The following is a 24,479-nucleotide window of genomic DNA, read 5'->3' on the forward strand; positions in this document are numbered from 1 at the left end:
TAAACGGAATACAATCTTCAGGGGAAAGGGAGGTTGATTAAACATCTTGCTTTCCTAATGGCAGCTTCTTCCATCATCCTAAGACAATAGTGCAGCTGGAAAAAAAAAGGATCACTTTTTTTTTCTTGCTTTGATTTGTATTTAGCACCTCAAATTTCTTACAAAAATATGAAGGGAGTCAGGTCGGTAAAGGAGCACGGAGGGGGGGGGCTTTTGTTTAGCAAAACTAAGGAGCAGGAGGAGTTAAAACAGTGTTGAGGAACAGAATGGATCAGGCTGGCTAAGGAGTCAAGACTTTTGCAGAGGTTGCCAGGCTAACTGGCCCTGAACGGGTCAGGAATGATCCCAGTCCAGCCTGGAGGTGCCCTGGCTGGAATCCGGGGCTTTGTTTAGACAAAGCTAGTAAGGGACAGGCATCCTCGGGGTTGGCCGAGGCTTCCCACACCTGTCTGGATAATTTAGAAGGCGAGGTGCGTGTGTGTGTGTGTGTGTGAAGCGCAAGCCTCGTCCAGCAGTGGCCTGGGTGGGGCGGTCACCCTTCAGCCTGCCTGTCTCCAGAAACATCCTGTTGGCCGGGAAGGATTTCTCAGGGTCTGGAGCCCAAGACTTATGCCGTTGATTGCTCCTGGACAGCCCCCAAGTTCGAGATTCCCAGGAATCTGGAAACGCCAGCCTCAAAGAGATCCCTTTCCCAGCCATCTGGTTCAGAGCCCGGAGCATGTGAGGAGCGCACCTCCTTAGGGCCCTTGTTTTCGTATTGTTTTAATAAGCAAGACGACGAAACTGGGTCCTGCCCATGTGCAAACTTTTCGGTTTGCTCTTGGCCTATAGGTGCGGAGAGGCCCTGCAGGTCTTCAGTAGAGATGGGCGCGAACTGCCAATTTGGTGATTTGTGGCGGTTCGTGTATTAGCTGAGCAGGGTTCAGTGCTTCCCAGCCTCGCCTCTTCCAGCAGGCGCCTGCTCAGAAGTAGCTCCCCAGTGGGGCTGGGAAGCACTGGAACCTGTTTGGCCACCACAAATCAACAAACCAGAAGTTCATGCCCATCTCTATTCTTTAGTCACAGCCTGCACTCTGTATATGCTCAGAGATCTTCTCATTTGCTAATCGCCTGTATGTACCCGCCATCGAGTTATGCTGCTCTGTATCCTGCCATTGTGTTCTAGTGGATATCTTGTGATTCTCAGTTACTAAGTGGAAGAGGGGATTAGAGATGCCCAGAAGTAGAAATCATCACTATCATTGTGCGCCATCAAGTCCATTCTGATTTACGACGACCCTTTTCAGGGTTTTTCCAAGTAGTGAATATACAGAAGTGGTTTCCCACCCCCTTCTTCTGGGGGTGCCCTGGGACTACCATGCAGTTTGCCCACGGCCACCCAGGCTGGCTCTTCTGGGGGTACACAGTGGAGACCTGATCTCCCAAATTTTGCACAGATACCAAAAGAGGGCCTTAAACTGATCAGAGCCTCGGATCAACTTCTGCATGAGCATGAAACCCTTATGAGTGTTTTCATTTGTGATTAAATGGCGGGGAACAATGAGACAGCATTTGGAATGGAGAAAATTGCTAGGGAGTAATAAAAAGTATACAAAATTTTGGAGAAAATTGATGCAGCATGACAGAAGCAGCTTATAAAGCTATGCATGGCATCAAGTAAAGTATTTTTCCTTCTTCTGCTGAGGAAGCTATTCTAATATCTTCTAGCTTTCTGGCCCACCAGGGCGCTCCTAGCACTGTAGAAGAGAAAGGTTTTTAATTTGTTTAGAGAGAATATTTGAAATCTGTTTTAGAACAATTTTTTTTATAAAAAACAGGTCCTTAAAATCATTTTAGACCAAAACGATTTTAAACACCCGATTTTTAAAAAAAATGTTCAAAATCAGGTTTCAAAATCCTTTCTAAACAAATTAAAAACCTTTTAAAAAGTTTATTTTTAAAAGGTCCATTTCCATACAACAGCTGGGGTGGATGGAGGTGTTGAGAAGCTGAATTAAAAGTTGAACCTAATCCAGAGTGTTCTGCGTTTATCGACCCGTCTAGATTTTTCAGTGGGAGAACTGTATCAAAGCAGAGTTCTGTTTATCATTCTAGCACTGGGGGTGCTCACCCTGTTCCTTATTTCCATAAGCGTGGGGCTCAGGGCGAGGAATTTAATCATCCATTACATGTTTCAGTCAGCTGGCCTGATGATGATATATACGAGGGTTTTGGGGGCACAAAGCTGAGTGTGCTTCCCCTTCCTTTATAGGTTCAGGTTTTCTATGAATCCCAAACACTTTTCTTTCCGGCTAATCTGTTCCACCAGCTCCCCCCTTGACGCACAGATGGGTACGGAGGAATGTATGTGCGGTTCAAAAAGCAATTTGTAGCAGAGGCACAGAAGTGATTAATAATATATCCATGCCTGTATTAATCAGCACTGCCAAAAACAATTTTAATTGCATGTCTGGTTTTCGCTGATAAACGGGAAGAACGGATCCCGCTTGCCAAATGTCATCGCAACTACAGTACTTTCCTTGAGGATTAGAAGCAAGACGGCCGCTTTTTAAAAGACAAGGTATGGTAACTAACCCCGGATAAATTTAAGGAACAAGCTACTGCTTGCTGTTAGCAGGTAAGGATGTTTTTCGTCAGGCTTGGGAATGTGGTTTAGCCCTGCTCTGACACTGAGCCCCTGTGATCCACCACAACCAAAGCGGGTTACAAGTCATTATTTGTATAAAGCGTTTAAAGCCTCACAAGGTTGACAAGGATCTAAGAACTTAAAAGAGCTGCTGGGTTGAAAATTCAGGGACCACGGGCTGGCCCAGTTAGATAGGGCTCAGCTACTCGCCTTGTCATCCTACGTGTTTTCACTTAGAAGCCAATGGGTTTTACACCTGAACAAGCATCTTAACAGAAACCAAATCTCCAGGTGGGGGCTACTCTTAAGGGAGCTAACAAAAAATGATGCAAGCTTCAGAGTTTGCCGGCCCTCTTTTGTCAGGCTAAGAGGAAAGAGGCAGGAGAGTCCTAAAATATGACCCAGTCTTTGCTGCTGAGGTGTAGAAGGCTGCTGTTAAAGCTCTATCTGAAGATGGGCAAACAAGCATGTTAAGGATTTTATCCTCCTCATTTTAAGACAGTTAGACAACCAGTGTGTTGGGGTGTGTGTGTTTATATGTATCCAGAAGATGGCCCCCTGCCAAGCACTACAGGCAATGCAGCACCTCGCTCTTTGTTATAACTCCCCTCCCTGGAGGAGGAACCACCCAGGTGTGTAGCGACTACGGTTCCCATCATCCCACAACCAGCCTGACTGGGGATGATGGGATCTGTAGCCAAAGACCTCTGGGAAGAGCCCCCCTCCCTCCCCAGGATCCAGTGGGCCGGCAAGTCAGCCCAGTTCTCTCTGTTGGCTTTATTGCAGGCCACGATCCAAGCTTCTCCTGAGAAGAAACTGCGTCAAGAACAAAGCAAATAGGGTGATGGCCAGCGTTGCTGTCCTGCAAGAAGATGTGTCCCCCCCCCCCAAACACACAGCTCATCCTGTTGGTGCTGCCTTGCTTCTTTGCTGCACTGAAAGCAATCCAAGCCGGCAAGCAGGAAATAGGGAGACTCCCGTACTTTAGAAACAGTCAGGAAGTGAGCAAGCCAGCAAACGGTGTCGGAAAACCGGTGGCCGAAGGGAAACCATTTTGGCTGCTGCTTCGGAGGCCAACGTTTGGAAGAGGTCCTTTTCTGAACACAACTCTCTCTCTCTCTCTGTGTCGGGGGGGGGGCACAGAAGGCCAGGTTTGCTGCGGCTCTGTCTGCCAGAGAGAATCAGGGCCATCCTGCTCCTGGCTGCTGCTTGAGCTCCACCCAGCTTTGCCATCTGAGGAGACCCAGCAGGTCTGACAACATTTCAGTCAGTGGGAAGCGGCCTTTGCATCACAGCGGCAGGGCCACCGCCCCCCCCTCCAGCCTTGGGGGGGGCATTTCCCTTGTGATGATAGAAAGGCAAGGTAGCCTCTGCCCGGGGAGGCTGCAGGAAGAGAGGTCTGCTCTGTGCCAGCTGCTGGCCCTGCCTTTTTTGTTTTGTTTTGTTCTTCAAAGATATTGCTCTCCAAACTTCATCACTCCAGAAGGAGACCGGTTTTAGAAGAAGAGAAGGGTGTGGTCGTACTGCCAATTTGAACTGATTTCTGTTCAGCCTTTTTTTAAAAAAAGCCAGTTCAAGCCACGTTGTATTTAAATCAGTCGCTGCATTCATGTTCCCTGATTGGAAATCCATTTATTTTGGGTGATTTAAACCGGTTTTGGTGTCTGCATGGCTGAAATCGACTTATTTCCTTTCTTCTTTAGAAGTCTGTTTTTCATGACCGTTCTCTATTTAGCTTTTTAAAAAATTTACAGCGATAAATTGATGGCTCCGTTCAGCTGAGTGTCAAAAGGCAGTAACCAATGCATCACTAAACAGTACTATAACAAATGTTTTAAAAATATAGGAAGTGGAAGTCACAGGGGCAGTGCGGTTGATATGAAATGGGCATGAAGTACATTCCACACCCCTGAACCAAACTGATTTAAACTGATTTACAGCCAGTTATTTTAAAAAGCCCCTGCGGATTGGTTGGAAGAAAGAAAAACTGGCTTCGGAGCCCAAATAAATCAATTTCACTACTGCAGTGTGTGCACCAGAAATTATAATCCAATTTAAATTAACACTCAAATCGATTTAACTGTGGTTCTTTTTGCCTGTGGAACCCAAACCCTAAGCTTAGCAGGGCTGAGCCCGGTTTGTGTTTCAGTGAGAGACCTCCAGGGGTTTCCGGGTAAGGCTACAAAAGGATCTTACTTAAAAACCCATTATGGCTGTTCAGGTGAGAGGGGGCCGAAGATCTGAGCCAGTATAATAAAGTAGCTTCCTTGGCTTAATCCCTTGTTTATAGGGATTTATATTTTGCTCATTTAAGGTGCCCAGCAGCCAGAATGTTCATAGTTAGGTAAAATGCACAGGATATCGGATAGGGCCATAATTTGAGGGGCACCCCCTTCAAGCAGCACATTCTTGAGGACAAAAGTTGCACTGGGCTTCGCTGAATTGCGGTGGTCGTTCTGCGCCAAGTCTCAGAACCGGCTTGGGGTGGGCCTAATCAGGCTTTCAAGGTGAGCGAGAGATTGAAGGAGGAGCTTTGCCAGTTCCACACCCCCAGGGAAGTTCCATGGCTGAGCGAGGATTCGAACCCAGGCCTCCTGAGTTCTAGTCTATTACACACCACACTGGGTTATTCGGTACACTTACAAAAATAGTAACAGTACGAACGATGCTGTAGGGGTGACCTGTTGCATAGCACTTTGAATTGGGCAGTTTTCACATTCCTCAAGGACACGGCAGCTGTAGCAGCGAAGGACATGCCGCCTCTCTCGACAGGAACAGCACCTTTGTTCGGCGAGCCACAGCTGGCTTCTTTGGCACCCACTTTGCCCTCACCCAATACACAGCGAAGGCAGCGGACCTAACAAAGGAGCTCAAACGCTGGGTTTCTGCACTCGGACCAAAAGAGAGCAAGTTGCTATGTTACCAGGAAGCGAGAGAAGGAAGACTTTTGGCACAAGTAACAAGGCTGGCACCTTGCAAGGAAAGGAAAGCATGAGGCTGGGCAAGCTACTTTGCTTGCATTTCCTTTTTTTTGCACGGTTTTATGAGTACGGCTGCTGTGCAACTGTAGCACAACTCAAGCCGGCCCTTGGCTCTCTGCAACCTGCCCGTTCCGCTCCTGCTCATGTCCAACGATAGGACCAGCGCCACACATCTGCAAGGAATAAAAAGCACTGACATTCGGCCTTCCTGAGAATGTTCAGGGTTGATATGACGGGGTTTGTGCAGACGGCTTTTTCTCTGGGCTTCAGCCACTGAGGGCAGGTGCCCCTCTTTATTTATATATTTACTGGACTTATATACCACCCCATAGCGCTACGAGCACTATCCGGGTGGTTTACAATTTTTTAATTATACAGGCTACACATTGCCCCCCCAGCAAGCTGGGTACTCATTTTAACGACCTTGGAAGGATAGAAGGCTGAGTCAACCTTGAGCGGGCTACCTGGGATTTGAACCCCAGGTCGTGAGCAGTTTTAGCTGCAGTACAGCGTTTTAAGCACTGCGCCACGAGGCTCTTCCAACATCTGCACCGTTAGCCCCTAAAAACATCAGCACTTTAGCACAGCCTTCCCAGCCAGACTCCCCCAGCCCCCCCTTTTTAAAAGAACCAATCCAGATACAAGAGAATTTCTCCCCAGTCTCCTAAGAATGATGCAGTGGGTGGTCTTCAGAAGACTTCGGACCCCTCCTCAAAAAAGAAGCCCAGCACTTTCAATAGCATGTTGAAAACACTGGTGCGTGCGAAAAACCCCCTTTCCTACCTGGTTCTCCTTTTTAAAGTTTCATGCGGTCTTGCTTTTTATGCTCAGAGGGCCACAGCCCAGCCTGTCTCCCCCACCTCAAGGCCTGCTGTGCTGAAACACAACCTCCTAACCTCAGCACCACCTGAGCGGGGAAAGGTTGCCGACTCGCTTCCCCACATCACCCACAAGGGCCGTGTGTCAAAACCTCTCACGCCACCGATGCCTACAGAAGCATCCGCCACCAGCTTGCCACTCACAGAGTTTCTCTCCGTTTGCTCCTCCAGCCGAGCTTTGCCAAAACACCTACTTTTATTTCAAAGGATTTTTATTATTATTATTATTTAATATTAATATTATTACTGAGGCAGTTTTTGTCCCACGTACAATTTCAGTCTTGTGATTAAACAGGACAAAAAAAAAAGAGAGAATTAAAAAAAAAGAAAACAAGAGTCCAAATAAATATATCATAAAAAGCTAACCGGCAATTTTTTAAAAAAAGGCAAGGAGTGCTCTCGCTCTGGATAAATATAGCACACAGATACGTTGGAAGGATCGGGGGGGGGAATGCAAAGGGGTTGCAGGAGGTGGCAGGAAGGGAGAGAAGCTGGCCAATGTTTCAGACGTGGCTAGTGGTTGGTCAGTGAGGTGGCCCCCGACTGGGAGCAGAGGAGGGCGAGTGTTTTATCTGATGTGCTCATGAGATTCAGAGGCAGCACCATCTTTAAAATCAGTGTGGTTCTTATCTTCCCCACCAACGTCTCCTCCCTACCCTGCTTTAGCTCCATTCAGCACTGTTTTTGTGTTTTCTTTTTTAAAAAAGTCTGATGGCTCATAGAAACTATCACACAGTGATAACGTGATTGTGGTTACTTCTGCGGCAGCCCTTTAGGTGGCTCATGGCTGGGTCCCCCCCACCCCACCCCGCCCTGCTCAAATCTGGTTTTCTTTTACTATACAGAATGTACAACAGTGACGAGGAACAGATAAAGGAAAAAGATTTTGCCCCAGGAACGATAAAAAGGGGGGAAAGGGACAGGAAACAGTGTGTGCGGGGAGAGAGGGAACCAACCCAGGCTCACTTATAAAAGAATCACACAGACATCCATGGGGGAGAAACACCCACCCTTTCAAAGACGCAGGAAGCCCCTGTAAGGGCTGCCTCAGCCATGAAGGAGCAGGATCTGGGGGGTGGCATGGCAGGCAACCGAGGTGCCCAGCGTTGGTGCAGGACACAGCTCTCAGCCAGGAGAGGCTAAGAAGAGGAGCTGATCCAGTTGGCATCCTCGGCTATCGCTGTACCCCCCTCCCCAGTAGTGTGATAAGGTTGTAACTACAGCAGAATTAGTTGGGGGCAACGGATGACCCCCAAGGAAGGGTCTGGGGGGGAGGGAGGAAGCAGAAGTGGGCAGCCCTCAAAGGGAAGACTTCTCAAGCCAATCCATACTGGTGCTAAATGGCCTGTCTAATCAGGGTGGGCACCAGCGACTGGCCTGTTGGCCCCTATGCCTAGTTCACATCAAACCCAACCACACACACACACACACGGGCACATACCGAAGACCTGCCCACCCAAACTGGGGGAGCAATCCACACCCACGTCCAGCCAAGCACCTTGCAAAATGGGTGCTGGTAAAAGGGCAGCCTACTGCAAGGGGAAGGAAGTCACACCACACAGAGGATGAACAATATATAAAGGACATATTAGCAACCCCCTAAATTCACAGGCAGGAGGAAGGAGAGTGTCAAGTTCCCAAACCCTGGCTCTCTAAACAGCTGGTCCCAGAACTTGCCTTGGCCGAGAAAGTCAAGGCTTCTTTTCCTGCCTGAAACCCCCAACCGAAGCCCACCGCTGAGCCCCCCCCCCCCGCACCTGTGATAGCAGGGATCCCTTTCCTCCATACAACCAGATGCCCCCGGTCACTCTCCTTGCACCCCCTCCCCAAGCCACTTGTCTTGCCAGAAGAACGGGAACTGCACACGTCACCCTGGTGGCATTTTAGGGACTGCCGGGCCTCTTCCCCCTTCTCTCGGCTTCGGTGCGGGAGCTAACAGTGAGTCCTGAAGGGAATCGATGCCTGTCCTTTCTCAGTCCCAGCTGGGGAAGTGAGAAATGGTCGGCGGGTGGGATTTATTGCTGGGTTGGGCCTTCATGGCTTAAGAGACTTCTGGGAATCGATGGCTCAAAAAAAAAGAGGAGAGAGGACAGCGCCGGCCGCCCCGGCAAAAGAGGGGGAAGAGGTGCCAAGACCTGAGCGCTCCTGTGTCCTCTGCAGCTAGAAGGGGGAAAGGGCACCTGCCGATCCAGGAGAGTCTCATTCCACTTCCCTAGGAATTTCCTAAGCCCCGATGTGGACCTTTTCAAGTTCACCAGGAACCTCACCCTGCCTGGCACCCTTCCTCTCCACTGTTCACAAGCCCCTTTCCCTGATCCAGCCCCCCCCCCCCGACTCCCTGTCCATCCCAGCTTTTAAGGACGCGTTTCCTCTTCTGCAAGCCAAAGACCAGTGGCCAAGAATCAATAGGTCCTGGGTCCTGTTTGGCTTCCCTTCCCCCTCTTCCCTGTGCCTCTTCCAGAATAAGGGGGGGGGGGAGCAGGTTGGAGGCAGGACCACACCTTCCTGCCCCAGGCCAGGATAAACTGGAAGTGAGGTAGGGGTGAATAACGTCCCAAATATTCTCCACACCCACACGGCCCCTGGCTTGTGCCTTCTCCGCTGTCCAGGTATATTGTACACATTGTTCGTGGGAAGGGACACTCAGTGCATGCGTTTGCAATCGGGGGGGGGGCGCATAAAAAGTAAGAAAGTGAAGGAAGCACAAAGGGAGCACCTGGAGGCCAAAAACCGAGCGGAAGCTGGCACAAGAGCCTGCCCGCCTGCCCAGTGGAACTGTCCAGAAGCAACGTGGAAGCTTTTGCAGCAGTGACGATGATCAGGTGCCAGGGAACGGCCTCCGGCGGGCAAGGCAGGGACGACTCGGTTTCTGTCTTGTCCCTTCTTCGGCTCAGGTAACAGAGCCCAGCCCGAAGAGCCTCAGGAGAGACCCGGTTTGCTGTCCGAGACCGACCCGTAGGGGCTCGATTTAAAAAGTCGCAGGCCCGACAAGGGCCAGAAGGGAAAGAGTCCAAAACGCCACGACCGAGCCGGCATGGAGATGACGCGGTCCACCAAGCGACCCAAAGCCCTTTCTGGACATCACGGACCCTCTCCTCCCTCCCCCCCCCCATGCCCTCCAATAATCCAGGAAAAATTCTTCCCATCCCTGAGCTGGGAAATAAAAACCAGGCGACCTTGAAATGAGTGGAAAATATTTCAGTGCTGGTGAAGGTGAACCACAAGGTCAGGGAAGCAGCTGCCTCGGCCCTCCCGGGTTTTTTTGCGCGTCCACCCGGCCACCGATGTCCAGCAGGGGTCAGTCCTGAGCTTGGCTTCTGAGAGACGGGGAGGGGAGAGGTGCCGGTGGTGGCGAAGAAAGAGAGGCGTCGTCGTTAGCACCACTGGCTGGGCCAGATCAAGGGGGGAAAACAACCACAGAACAGAGGAATCCTGGGGACACACCTACAGGGAGGAGAAAAGGGGGGGGAGAGAAAGAGAGCCTGTGAAACAGCCAAGTAGACGCAGCGCCCGCTCCCCACAGCTCCCTGCCCCACTCCCTTGGGGTCTGGCTTACCGAAGGGCCTCGCCCTCTTCTTATACGAAGACCTTGGCCAGGGCGTCGGCACCGGCGCTTGCAATCAGGGCCTTGCTGGGGTGGAAGGCCACGTCGTGGATGGCCTCGTCGTGTTTCTTCCGGTGTGCCGTGATTTCCTGTGTACACGTCTTGTTGTCGAGGTTCCACAGCCGGAGGGAGCAGTCGTGACCTGGAACAGGCAGAGCGTTGGGGGGGGGAAAGAGCGGCTTGAGACCTATGCGGGGGGGGGGGGGGTTGCTGGACCTACAGGTGCGCCCAAGCAGGCCTGACCTAGGCGGAGTGGCCCTCCTGCTGATGACGGGCGTCTAAGTTCTTCACTGCGGGGGTGGGTAACCTTGGGGGGGAAAAGGAGCCTCATGTGCTATAGACTGTGTGTTTCCCCTGCCATAGCTGAGGCTTGACTGCAACGCAAGTTTTCCTTGCTTAAGGGTGAGAAACGACTTACTTCCTGACATAAGGAAGACACCGTTAGGATCTGCAGCAAGACAGGTGACGGCGTCCAGGTGAGCCACCATGGAATGCACAGCTTTCCCTGCACAGAGAAAAGGAAATTTCTTTGTGAAAGTGTTTCGCAGCAGGTACCAAATGTCCAATGTGCCACCTTGCCCCAACGGCTGGGGCCTTTCGGAAAGACCTATTTCGGGCAGGGTCTTTGACGGGGTTTAAGAAGTGGCAGCTTCTTCTCTCCTTGTAAGGAAGCCGAGCCTGCACAACCATAGGCACCTTGACCGATTGACAATGTCCCTACCTGTCCGATTGTCAAGGAAACGGATCCCTCGGTCGTCGTGGGCTGTGATTGTAACCGGCTGGGTTGGGTGGCTTACTACTTGGTTGATCTGACTGGCTCCTGTCAGGAGAGAAAAGAGGGGAGCAAATGCCTGATCCCGCACCGAGCTCTCTTGGGGAGAAGGGCAAAGCCCAGGCCAAAGAACCTCTTTCGTGGAGGCTGCCTCACAAACTTGCCAGAACCAGAAGACCTTGCTGTTTGATGTTACACACAAACCTTCCATGGGGAACTTGGGGGAGGAAAAAAAGGACCACCACCCCCTTAAAAAGGGAAGTACAGTTTGCACAACAAATCCCAGAATCCTCCAGCCAGAATTGCAAGTAGCTTCTGGGAGATGTAGTTTAAAACATGGCCTTTCCAAGCTTAGGTTCCCTCCCTGTCTCCCACTCACCTACATTTTAGAGGGAGTGCAGGCTTGGATGCCCCCCTCCCCCCCGCCCACATCAGCTCACAACTCACCACTGGCTGGTCGAGATTCTAGTGTCAGGACAGGGCAGGAGGCCTCCACATCATAAAGCACGGCGTAGCCTGTCTGGAAGGCCGCCACCATGTGCACAGGGTTGACACTGGAGAACGTGATGGAGGTCGGGATTCCGTGTTCTGCCAAAGAAAGAGAGGATGAGGAAGGAGAGCCCGGAAATCTGGGGGATGGAGATGCGGGCATTCTAAGGGTGCGCAGGGGCTGCCACAGTCCTGGGAGGGAAGGGGTCCGTTTTATGTGCTCCTGAAGTTGAGTAAGACTTCATGTTGTCTTTTCTCTAAAGCCCAGGCCTACTCCAGCACCCACATTCCACCAAAGGAAAGCAATCTCTAACCTTTCTTTTGCCTTGTGGAAAGATCCACGGCAGGATAGACGGGAGCAATTTCCCCGGAAGAACTATGCAAGCTGGCACCAAGCAAAGACAGAGAATACAAGAGACCTAATGATGATGGGCAGAACTGCGTGGGGTGGGTGGGGGTGGAGATGTGTCAAAAGGTCCCTCCTTCCTCTCCTCCTTTATTCCAAGGGAATGGGGCACTGCAAATGATTAGACTGCTCAGCAAGAAGCTTTGGGTCTAGTCAATTTCAGTGTTTCCAAACAGCAGAGAACAGCCAAAGAGGACAATGGGTTCAAGGCATGCCTTGATGCCTTTCCCTTTTTTAGGTGAAGTATGCAAGCAAAATTGTGGAAAAAAACAACAAACCACTACAAAGTTCCAAAGCCGACGGAGATGGAAGCAAGGGAGGCCATAACATGTCACAAGCGATCCCCTGTAGCATCCATGCCGGTACATGGACCCAGGCTGGACCAGTGCTGGCTGCACTGCTAGAGGGCCAACATCGGCCACCCTGCACGGGAAGGCTTGAGATGCTAGAGAAACTAGACAATCCACGTTTGACCCAAAGAGACCACGGGAAGAAAGAAAACGGTATATCCTCTCTCAGACAAGCAGCTCCATGGTGCCATCTTCTGCCACCCGAGAAAATCTAAAAGGTCTCCTTGTAAAATAAAAGTCAGCAACTAAGGAGAGGAGAGTTCCCTCTGCTGTTGATCTGGGTGAGCTGCACCTCCCACAGATACTCAACACGTGCCGCCTTTTATGCCTGACGGGACACGGTCAGCGTTCCTGCAACCTTTTCTGGCCCTGCTGTGGACTTTGATGATTCCCGCGTCCAACACGGAGACACCAAGGGCAGGACAGGCAATTCCATTCGAGGCACAAGTGGCCTCCTGGGGGCAGGATTCGAGAGCCATTCGCTAACTCCCCGGCTGCCGGGAAAAACAGAGAGGGTCTCTTTCAGAGTCCCGGCTCACCGCTCTCCACGTTGTATGTGCTGAGGCAGGGAGAGTCGCTGCTGCTGCTGCTGTTGGGATCCCATATCCTCACGGTGCCGTCCGCAGAGCAGGAGGCCAGGCGGTTCTTCAAGGGACTGAATGCCAAGCCCCAGACAGCGTCGGAGTGACCCTCCAGGACACGGCTGAGCACGCCGGGGTCTGTGCAGAAGAAACATACAAAAACATGCAGCATCACCAGCTTGCTTTTAAATCTGGTACAAGATTGTCCAGAAACATATACAGATAACAGCATCTACATATTCAAGATTTTTGAAGTTTAAATATGTGTGTGTGTGTGTGTGTGTGTGTGTGTGTGTGTGTGTGTGTGTGTGTGTGTGTGTGTGTGTGTGTGTGTGTGTGTGTGTGTGTGTGTGAGAGAGAGAGAGAGAGAGAGAGAGAGAGAGAGAGAGAGAGAGAGAGAGAGAGAGAGAGAGAGAGAGAGAAGCAAATTCCAAAAATCTATGAGGTGTTGAAAGTTGTCCATTACACATCAACATTCAAAGGCTCCTTCTGGACCTCAGAAGGCCACCCCCAACGCCTGCGCTCTTCCGAAGACGACCTCAAGCTGCTTGTCGATATGTTTCAGATTTCCCCCCAGGGCCTGTTTTAGACCTACGCAGTTGCTTTTTACTCAAAGTTTCCTTTTTTTCTGTTTGTTTCAATTAGTGAAACAGGAAGAGCTTTGCTGTTCTGGACACCAGGTGGGTCCCTCCATGCGGAGGGCAGCAGGAATCGAATTGGCTGTAATGCTTCTGACCCTTCAGGTCGAAGGCCCCCAGAAGCAACAAAGCTGCTCCTAAATGCAGGAGCATTAGAGCCTTTCCATCGGCAACACGTTGCTCCTCCCATCCAAGTGCCGTAGAGACAGCGGCTTGCAAAAGCTGGAGGTGAGCAAGAATCCCTTCTTCCCAACACCAACAAATGTAAACACAAACACGGAGCCTAGTCTTGGGTTCTAAACCTGTAAGTGTTTGCCAGTCACTTCCTCTATTTTTATTTATATATTTATTTAATTTTTACGCAGCCCGTCGGACCAGTAGTCACTCTGGGTGGCTCACAACACAATAAAACATAGACATGATGTGCCAAAGTGCTCGAAATTAAACTAAAATTAAGTAAAAAGGATTTAAACAGTTAAAAACAGCACTCATCTCTATTCCTCCCCGTTCATTGGACGAGAGAATTGGGGCTCTCAGCCCGCTGGATCAAAGAAAGGAAGGCCAGCTCCGTCCTGACCTACCGTAACCGTCATAAGGGTCCATGCTGAGATCTGGGATCCTCCAGCAGCGTATCCTTGTGTCCAGCCCTCCACTGTAGCAGGATTCACTGTTGCAGCCCATGGCAACGGAAAGCACCGGGCCCCTGGAGAGAGAAACAGCTTCTCAGAAAGGGGGGGGAGTAAAAAAGGAAGAGAGACCAGGGGGGAGGGGGCGTCCAGGACACTAAGGGTGGGGTGGGGTTACAGTGGGGTGGGGTGGGGGTCCCGACTGGATTCTGAGTGAAGTCAACAAGTGGCAACCAGCAGCACCAGACTGTTGATTAGCCCCCATATCAGAAGGCCAGAGGGTCTACTGGTGCACGTCTGGGTCAGTCTCGCACGTGGCTCAGCCTCTCTCTACAAACACAAAGAAACACAGAGAGAGAGAGAGAGAGAGAGAGCTCTTATACACACACCTGTGTGCCCTGAATGCGTAGACCGGCTCCACATCCAAGGCTGCATTCCTGCAACAACAGAGCAGAGGGAGGGCGAAAAGATCAGAAGACGGACAGGCGAAAAAGCCACGCACCCGAATATTCCCTGCCGGCTGCCCTTTCCGGGAGCTCTCTCAGCATAGCCCTGTTTGGATTACAGCACAACCTCTGTACTTGCGAGGGATCAGTTCTACAATCTACAGTGGACGCCTTAAGCCACGGATACAAGGGAACCCTTATCTACGAGACGCAAGGGGGAGGAGCAAAGGCGGTAGCCTATCATGTCTTGTATACAGGGCTCAGGCAAACCACAGACACCAATCCTGCGGATACAGGGATTCCATGGCATTATCCGGTCTGCGGGGTTGCAACCTGGCCCGAATGCCATCTACTACTCCCTGCGCCTTCCTGCCCTTTCACCCAGCTTCCAAGGACAGAGACCTTTTTTAATGCCCCCCAACCGGCCCGAGTGAGAGGGGAAGGGACAAAAACCTTTCGGAGGGAACTTGCTCATAAGGTTGCCATAACTTTGAAGCAACCGGACGGCAAGGAACCATAACAAAGGGGGGGGGGGGACAGGTGTTCTTGGGGCTCACTTCTTGGCAGCCACCGTCTTCTGCAGGTTCCACAGCTTCAGGGTGCCGTCCTCCGAGGCCGTGACCAGCGCAGACTCGACGTGGTGGAATACCAGAGCGCGGATGCCGTCGTAGTGACTCCGAAGGGTAAACTTGGGGTTCCATGTTTTCTTGAAGGCATCTTTGCTGTCTGAGAGCTGCGTGTGACGGGGGGAGGCAGGGAGGGAGCAATGAGAAGAGGGAACGGCTCATGATTTATGTGCTTCCACTTAAATTCCCCTACTTCGGAGGCCTTGTCCCAGTATTCCTGCAGCATCCTTCCCGGCTAAGATCACCATCACCGCAAGTGGGTGAGGAGGAAGGGAGAGGGGTGGGGAAAACAGGGGCTGACAACCGTCTGAAGCCGCATCTCCAAGGCTACTCACATCACAGCTTAGCTCATTGTCGTTCGTGACTGTCAGATCAGCAAGGTCCCCCAAACTGACTTCTCCTCCACCAATGGTGTCCATTATAAACACATCTGAGGAAAACCCCAGGGCCCCTGTTTCAGGGAGAAGAGAGAAACTCATTTACAAGTGTGGAAATCCGTCAGTTCTGACGGGAAAGGAAGAAAGTTTGGCTGCAAACAGAAGAGAGAGAGAAGGAACAAGAGGACACAAAGCTTAGAGGGTCCTCACCTTCGTGAGATCTGGGCTGGCTGGGGATGGCCGAGGGCATGGATGGCTTTGGTGGAAGCCCATCGACATCTCGGAGATCGGCAAGCATACCTTGCAACTTCACTCGGCGGGTTTCTGTGGGAAGACAGTAGACAGGTTGGGAGGAGGAAGGTGAAAAAACAGAACCCAGCAGCTGTGGACTGCCAGATGTAAGCGCTGGCTTCAAGCTCATGAAGGAGAAGGTCCTCAACTTCCTGCCAGCATTTCCTCCAACTAAGAGTCATGCCACTGATGACACAGCCATAATGATGCTGGATTTCAGGTTTGGCATTTGGACACCCACAAGCCCAGCTCCTGGGGGGGGGAGCAATTTACATGGGGTGGCCCCCCGACCATTTATGATAAAGCATCTTGGCAGTCCTGCATCCCCACACTCAGGGGTGGGAGACAACTCTGAGAAAGGAGTCCAAACCCTCCCTTCCCCACAATGCTCAAGACCAGATCTCCAAAACAGAGGATGCCTGGCCTCCCTTACCGAGCTCATTGCCGTCTCCGGCACGCCGCGTGTCCCCGGATCCTTCGCCGTTCTCTCCGGAGCCCAAGAAGTCAAACTCACTCAGTGCATCTTCAGAATCCTCGTCGTCATCGTCGTCCTCAACTTCGGGCATCAGGGGCTTGTTGGTGAGCTGCCATGAGAAACGCCGTCTATCAGAGCCTGTGTAGGCCAAGAGAGGGCCGCGTCCGGGGGGGGAGGGGCACAAGCTGGGAGAGAGGAAAAGACCTTTCTCTTGCGGCATCTTCTCTGTTCAGAAGACTGGCAAGAGCGAGGCCACGTTCTCTTTCCAGTTTGGAGGCAAACACGAGCATAAAGGGGTCGGGAGGGCGAAACACTTCACAAATATCAACTACTGAAAATGGCACAGATTTAAGCGACTCACGTGGGAGCCTCCAGTGCCCTGGGACTGCCAGCCAATGAAGGCAATGCTTAGTAATAAGAATTGCTAGACAGGAAACTGAGGAAATCTCAAGAGCACAGTGGCCTGCCATGAAAGCCCCTATGCCAGAGGATGCTGAATCCGGTGGACTTTTTTTTTTTTTTTTGCCTCTCTGCTCCCTCTTCAAGGAGGGAAGGCTTTACCTTTACACGCTGCTTCTTGTGTTGCCGCTGTGTCTCCAGGGGCAGGTTTTCCAAATCCTCCTCTTCGTCGCTGTCGTCTTCTTCACAACCCTGTAAGAAGGGGAGCTTCTCCATCACTGCGCTGCTTATCCGATCCTTGGCTTCCTTCCCAGCATTCCTACCAGCCAGAAAAGCAAAGATGGGTGACACTGCCAAGGCCCAATTTAGGGCCTGCAGCGCCCCCGTGTGAAAAAAGGGAAGAACAGCAGCACCCTTATTATGGATTTGAAATGCGGGGGGTGGAAAAAGTCGTGTTTGCGAGTGAGAACTGGACTCCAAGAGGAGCTGGAAATAAATGATCGTCCCAGCCTAGGGGTTCCTGCCCTTCTTCCCCCATAGTTCTGTTCCAAACTGACGTTACCATTTGATTACTGCCTAGCAGGAGGTTTGGAACAGGGCCTGGATCTCTCTCTGACGTCTTTTATCTGTGGATTTCTGCACAGGAAAAGAGCTGGACTAGATGACCTTGTGGGACTTAGCCATTCTGCAATTCCAACTTAGCCATTCTGTGACTGTGTGACCAACACCATTGCCATATTGTCATGGCCTTCGCTACTTATCCCATGCAAAATCCCAGAGACTCTTCCCTGACCACAGATGCCCCTGACACTTTACGCCTTTACTTTTATTTCATAAGAGCTAAGAAAATGCAAACTCCAATTCTGGTTTCAGGACAGAATAGCCCAAGAAAGCTGGCATTAATCACGACCTTCCTCAAATGAAGATGCCTCTCCCTCCCTCCAACTCTCTGGAGAAAGGCCACTGTCGCTGGCCATCAGATGAACATGTAAGAAGTAACACTAAAGACCGCATAAGACCTGAAACCCTCTTGACAGAGCCTGGTGGGGCTTTATCCTGGTAGGATGTCTGCCAATGAAAAGAGAGACTGGGCAAACTAGAAGGCAGAGCCACGCCCTCTACAGCACAGGTGAGCAACTAGGCCAGGTGTTTCTGGACCACAGCTCGACATCCCTGCAGGTTCACAGCAACCCACTAGAGCTCCACAAAGTGGGATGTGAAGAGGACCGAGAAAGCTCTTGGTCACTCATCACACTCGCTCACCTTTTGATCTGCTCTTCTATCTGCTTGACGAGGAGCGATTCCCCCCCATTCAGTCCAGGAGGTCCAGAGGCAGGCCCGGCTCCCAAGCCGCTAGGTTCGGTGGCCCCGTTCAACTCCATGGAGCAGCGGCCCAGCAGAGCGCGGACGCGCTTGGAACGCATGTCGAGGATGGTGTCCGTGTAGCCCACCTCTTCCAGGTACCTGGGGAAATCCAGCCACAAAGGGAGAGGAGGCAGCTTCCTTCAGTGTATTGCTGGAGTGGCCACTGGCAAGCCCTTGGCTCCAGATGCCCAGAGAGCAGTTGCCAATGGGGCCGCCAGCTTACGATCCACAGCTGGGGAGGGGGGGAGGTCTGGCACCCCTGCAGCCTTGCTCCCAGACCTTCAGCCCCAGAAGTTTACTCACTGGCGGAGGAGCTGTCGCCCTTCTTTCCACATAAAATGCGTGCTTTCCAAGGAGATGGGTTCTGCTGGCCCATTAGAGACTGGGTGGAAAACAAAGGAAGATTCTCATCACCAATTCCTGCCCCCACTGTGGGGAGATGGTAAGATTTAATTTTCTGATAGGACCTCTTTTCTTGAAGACTCCTGGACACCCAAAATTTGAGACATTCTACCCAAGTTTTTGTTTTAAGACAGAATTTTGTTCTTCCTGTTTACTGAGTTCCATCTGTGTTTGTGGATTTTACAAAGTACAAGATAGCAGGTCCCTGTCTGGAACTCAACTAGAAATCTGACTTCATTGTATGAAACCAACTTGGGCTCCATCACTGAGTGACCGCTCAATCCTCTTCCCACAACCGAGGCTACCTTCCCATCCTCCTTCCTCTCTCCTAGTTGCAAACTGGGTTTGATGCTAACAAAACACCAGACCTACCATTTTTTCCCATTTCTTTAAAATTACTTATAGCCCACCTTTCTACTTGTTGCCAACAAAGGCAGATTATAAGCCACAAAATCAAATGAAACATAAAAGTGAATTCCCAGAAACCAATCTTTAAGAATGGATTAAAAGAGAAACAGCCCTAGGAGAACAAAAAATAACAAACCAGTAACATCTTGAAAATAATTCACTTGATACCTGAATGGTAAAAGAATCACCGTTAAGTGGACATGTTTGTGAGGGATGTAGCTGAGGGAAGACAGTGTTTGGGGGAAGCCGCCTAACCCACAGAAGGAAGGAGGCACTTAAAACCAGGACAGGTTGATTAGATGGACAGGTTTCTCAATGTCCCTCTCTGTATAGCATTCCTTGTCTTCCGCATCGAAAGACAGAAATCAGGGAGCAGTGGGTGGACACCTACGAGCATCAGCAGGAGAAACAGGCCTCTCAGCAGAGCAGGCCCCATACCTGGTTCTGAGGCATCCGGTTTCTTTTCCCCCTGGTTCAGTTCAGTGCCAAATTTCAGCTTGTGATACTTTGACCTGGAAAAGGCAAAGCAAACTTAGGCCAGAAGACACCGGCGGAAGTAAACGTTCATCATTTCCTTTAAAGACACGGACGCTATGTTACGTGATGGTGAAGTGGCCAGCACCCAACCCTGCCTGGAGGGCATCTGGAGAGGAGAATCTTCCCACCACACCAGGTGGAGATCCTACTGCCTCCCAAAATGAGGTTTCCAGTCGGAGCAGCTAAGGGATGTTGTAATCCCAACTAAGGTGGTCTGCTCTGTCACTAGGCAGAGAGGCACAGGCATGGAACAGGGCTCACCTCTCCTGCTTCAAAGCGTATTCCAGCATCTTTATCCTCCGCACAAGATCCGTCTTCAAGTTCTCTTGGCCCTTCCTCTCCCCCTGAAGAAAGGCTACTTGTGCCTGGAGGAGACAAGAACAGAGAGTGAAGGAGGCAGTATTCTGACAATGCCCATGGAACACAGTTCCACCCAAACATCAACAAACGTATACTGAAATAAAACAAAATGTGTTTTTCTCCTCCAAGTGTTCTGTTCTTGCCCCCATTGGTTTAACTGCTGTGATGTCACAGTATTACCAAATGTTCATGCAGCTGCTTGATTGCAGACCAGAATAGGAGATTTAAAAAAGCTTCTACAGGGGACATGTATTTATTTCATCTAAATATTTCCAACCTATTCTCCATCAATAAAGTAGGACACAGTCAATGAAAACGACGAGCCATAACCCAAAGCAAGATGAATGGCATTCAAAACAAGGTTGGGCTGTTGTGGAGAAGCTTGGAAAAGAAGAAGTCACGATAGAGGGAAAGGTGGCAAAGAAAACTTCACGTGGTTTCTAGAGACTGGACTTTGTGTTGGTATTGAGAAGAGCCAAAGAACCAAAAAAGGGAGCGAATTGCATCCTGGGTGACCTGGCCCAGGAACACTCTCTTTGTAAGATAAGGATACAGTATTTCAGTATATCCCAGGAGAACAGGAGGGACATTATCTGAAGGGAAGCAGCTGTGGCACTGCATCCCAAATTCATACTGCAGTAAAATCTAGCCACTGTTTTAGATTGCATAAACGGAGATGCTTTGTGAGTTAATACCTAAAGTGCTCTTGAAAACACACACACACACATACACACATGCACACACACACACACACACACCCCAGAATGCATTAAAGGTGTCACTAAATGCATGATGAAACTTGGCAGGACAAGGACACTATTGTGTTTTACAGAGGTAAGAGCATCATAAACGGAAGAAAGTTGGTGCCTTCCTTTCTCGAACCTAAGGTGGTTTGAAAGGGGATTTTGTTCCATTTTTCATTTGTGCGTCTATTACATCATGTGGGCCTCAAGCAGACTGTGATCCCTGCCCCACTGAATATCTACTGATCACCAGAAGAAACCTCAAGTAAACAGATTTTGCAGGTTTTTGAATCAGTTCGAAGACCTGCGAAACTGGCTGGATGGGAGGTGGCAACAGGACCAACAGAAACTGTGTACAGCGTAGGAAGCAAAAATCACTTCCATTTCACTGACACACAAGGCTTCCTGACACCATCCTTGATTTTTCAAAAGGAATATTAAAATGATCAAATGCCACCCTAGACTTCAGCTCTCAGAAAGCCGCCCTGTAGCCCAGGGAATGTGACTCTGGTGAACTGTATTCCAAAAATCACTTCAGTCATGCGCCCCGGTGTTGCAAGGGTCTCACTCTTCATGTCAATGGCACCGGGAGCGCCAACGTTTCTCTGCTCGGCTGGCCACTCTGGGCAGGGGGGCAGGAGGAGAAGTCAGCAGCCGAGCAGGGAGATGGCGGAGCTCCTGGCATTATTGGTGGGAAGAATGAGACTTTCTAAGCATCAGGATGCACGAGTGGATGGGCCAATTCCAGGGGCCAGACCTGCATTAGGGGTGCCACCAGTATGGGGATAGTCATATTCATCTACAAATACGAATCTCCCCATTTCTAATACACACTTTTTCAAACTTCTTTTACCTCTTTGAAGAAGAAAAAAAGAGCCACACTGTTCTTAACCTTGAGTCCATGACAGTCCATGTCCCCCCCATCCCTTCCTGATGGCTACCATGGCATTAGGGGATGGCCGCACCCCAATTGTTTTGGGGGTGGGGTGTGACAGGTGCTGGCCTTCTGCTTCTCACCTACGCTCCCCTCCTCCAGGATGCTACTGAACAAGCTGCAGTGCTAGTCACCCACTCCGTCACCATGGAGGGTAGGGACGGATCCTTCCACAGGCTGCCAAACACAGTGCAAGAGATGTCAGTTACAAGCTGCCTCCTTTTTTTTCAGATCATACAGACACATCCTCCAGGCCTACGCATGTGTGGGTGACTAACTTCTTTCCTCATCCCGACAAAGAGACCAATCAATCCAGCCTCCAGCAGTCTTTCAGCTTATCTCCCATGCAATGAAGGCACGAATCAATCCAGCCTCCAGCAAATATTCCCCCATCCAATGAAGGCAGCCATTATTTCAGTAACGACACCTCATCTGTCTCTTCTTCCCCATTTCAAGTGTTAAATAGGACACAGACAGCTTAAAATGGACCTCATCTTAACCACTCTTTGAAAGAAGTTCTCTGAAACCTGTGGGATACACCCCTGGTCTCATGGTCCTGAGGATAAACACAATTTGAGGTTCCTATTTCAAATTCCAGGGTTAGGATTCACTAATTCCTCCTGACTAATTTCCTAACTGTGCTTCCCGTGCATATCTCCCCCACTGATCACACCTCACTTAATGATGGTTGAGAGAGAAATAAACAGGTTCTTCCCACTGCTCCACCTAGCTCAATGGGTGTGTAAAAGTACCTCTACAGCAACACAGCTGGCCGATTCGAGCCCTTGCTCTGTGGAGGCTGGGTAGCCATGAGTACACTGCTTACACACCTGCTGTGCCCAGAAAAGATGGAGAAGAGGCCAGGAAGAAGCACAAACTTTAAGAGCATCTCGTGAACAATAGAAAGACCTACTTCTTGCCAACCTCGCCCTCTTTTAAGAAAATAAGGACAACATCATCTGTTTCCACAGGACTATCCCAGCTGAGCTAAGGTACAAGTGTTCCTCTTAAGTCAGAGGAGCATAACCCCAAAGGAGATATGTTTTGTACGTGCAAAGAAGTACAAAGAAGTGGAAACAAACAATGCTTTCCAGGATGATAATAATGCTAGTCAGATGGAGGAGTATCCGGAGGAACACAGGAAGCTGCCTCCTCACAAGTGTGACCGCTAGCCAGGCCATTTTAGCCGAGCCTTGCCTTCCCCATAGAGGGCCTCCAAATGTTGTCGGACTCCAACTACCGTCAGTCCCAGCCGCCACAGATGATCAGTGGAAATGATGGGAGTCGCTATCTAACATCATCTTATCTAGACTGTAAGCACAGGCCATTATTCCAACCGGCAGCATCTCTCCAGGATTGAAGAGGGGAAGTTCTCAAGCCTTCCCTGGAAATGTCAAGGCTTTGAACCTGGGACCTTCTGCACAGCCTTTCTCCGAGCCATTTCTCCCTCCTCCTTCTCATCTGGACAGCTCGGCGGTTTAAGTCTCTGGCCGCGGAGCCAGAGGTTGGGAGTTCGATTCCCCCACTGGACCTCCTTGACAGGGGCTGGACTGGATGACCCCACAGGGTCCCTCCCAGCTCTGTAGGTCAAAGATGATGATCAACCCTCCTGAGTTCTGTGATGAACAACAGCTCCCGCCACCAAGCCATCTCTGTGAAAGCTGGGGTGCCCCTGCCCGTTCAGGAGTTTAGCTCATAAGATCACCTGCATGCCAAACCCAACTTTTCATTCACCTTTGGCTCCAGTGGCAACGGCTGACCTTGCCAGCGCCTGCTTACCCTTTGGCAAACGAAAATGGTCCGCTGGCTAACAAAAAAATAAAAAATAAAAAATAAAAAACCACCACAGGCTGACCCCCGGTTGCTCCATTTCCTATGAGAATATCTCACACAGCACTGAGGGGTGGGCACCCTGGCACCCGACAATCCCTAGGAACAAAAAGAGTTTAATGGTTTGGGGGAGAATGAAGGAGGCTTGTCTGGAGAGCCACATGAAACAGGCTGAGGAGCTGGAGGCTGGGAGTTCGAATCCCCTACAGGTGGTGCCTCCTGGACAGGGGCTGGACTGGATGACCCCACAGGGTCCCTTCCAGCTCTGCAGTTCACAAGATTTATTCTTAGATAATGATTATTCGATGAGGCCAATGGCATCGAGGACGGAAGGCCACCCAGGCCCCTCTTTTTTGATGCCAGTCTCCTCCACGGGGCGGGGGGGGGGGTCAAGAGATACGGACACCCGAGAGGTCACCGTGTCTATGTTACAATTAAAACAGATTGGGGGGGGGGGAGGACGCACGGACGGACGATCTGTTTCTGAGGCGAAGCCACGTCCCGCCCGCTGCCTCCGGCCCAGAGGATCACCTTTGGGGGTCGGGGGGGGTGCGGGCGGCTGGGGACCCCCAAAGGGGGTCGAGGCCCCCCTTCCCCCCCAAAATGGCGGCCGAGGCTCTCTCTTCCCCCCCCCCGCATCCCCAACCGCCACCCCTCCCGGCGCCGCCGCCTCTCCTTCTTCTTCGCCCGAGGGAAAGGGCCCCCCCCCGGATCCCCGCCTGCCTACCTGGAGCTCGGCCCGCTCGGCCTCCCAGCGGCTCTTCTCGGCCTCGAAGCGCGCCCACTCGTGCTGGATGAAGTGCAGGATGCCCGGCAGGCTCAGCTCCCCGCGCCCCCCGGGCCCCCCTGGCGGGGTCGGGGTCGCCGCTGCCGCCGCCGAAGGCCCCGAAGCCGAAGCCGCCGCCCCCACGGGGGCTGCCGTCTGAGGCGGCTGCTGGGGCGGCGGCGGGGGCGGCGGCGGCTGGTCTCCCCCGCCGGCCAGGGCCTGGGCCTGGGCCGAGCCCGGCGGCGGCTGGTGATGATGATGGTGGTGATGATGGTGGAGCTGCTGGGCCCGGGCCGCCCCCCGCTCGGCCTCCATCGTCGGGGATCCCAGCAGTGGCGGCGGAGGGGGAGGCGGCGGCTGCGGCTGAGGCGGCTGCCACATAGTGAGCCAAGCCCGGCCGAGGGGAAGCGGCCGCCGCGCGTTGCCTGACGGGAGGCGGAGAGAAAGCCTAGCTAGGCAGCCAGCGGCGGAGAGGGAGAGCGCCCGCGCGCGGAGGGGGGGGCACCACTTCCTGCCAAATAGGGAGCCGCGCCGGAAGTCGGGCCTAGGAGGGGACGGCGCGCCCGACG

The 24,479-nt window shown here is 51.5% G+C and overlaps 1 protein-coding gene across 1 annotated transcript; it reads right to left on the reverse strand.

Annotated features, from left to right (window-relative positions):
- Positions 1–6,679: 6,679 nt before the first annotated feature.
- STRN4 (striatin 4) lies at positions 6,680–24,416 on the reverse strand. The gene is made up of 18 exons (XM_072979863.2): positions 23,872–24,416; positions 19,539–19,642; positions 19,179–19,252; positions 18,234–18,312; positions 17,829–18,029; positions 16,728–16,884; positions 16,125–16,275; positions 15,611–15,724; positions 15,359–15,474; positions 14,955–15,130; positions 14,341–14,388; positions 13,907–14,028; positions 12,646–12,825; positions 11,309–11,449; positions 10,811–10,909; positions 10,508–10,594; positions 10,042–10,231; positions 6,680–9,929 (listed from the first exon to the last, which is right to left on the reverse strand). The coding sequence occupies exons 1-17, from the start codon at positions 24,289–24,291 to the stop codon at positions 10,062–10,064; spliced, it is 2,439 nt and encodes an 812-aa protein (XP_072835964.2). The 5' UTR covers positions 24,292–24,416; the 3' UTR covers positions 6,680–9,929; positions 10,042–10,061.
- Between the last annotated feature and the right edge of the window lie 63 nt (positions 24,417–24,479).

This window comes from Pogona vitticeps, chromosome 9 (genome assembly GCF_051106095.1).
Source record: "Pogona vitticeps strain Pit_001003342236 chromosome 9, PviZW2.1, whole genome shotgun sequence".
Lineage (NCBI taxonomy): Eukaryota > Metazoa > Chordata > Lepidosauria > Squamata > Agamidae > Pogona > Pogona vitticeps.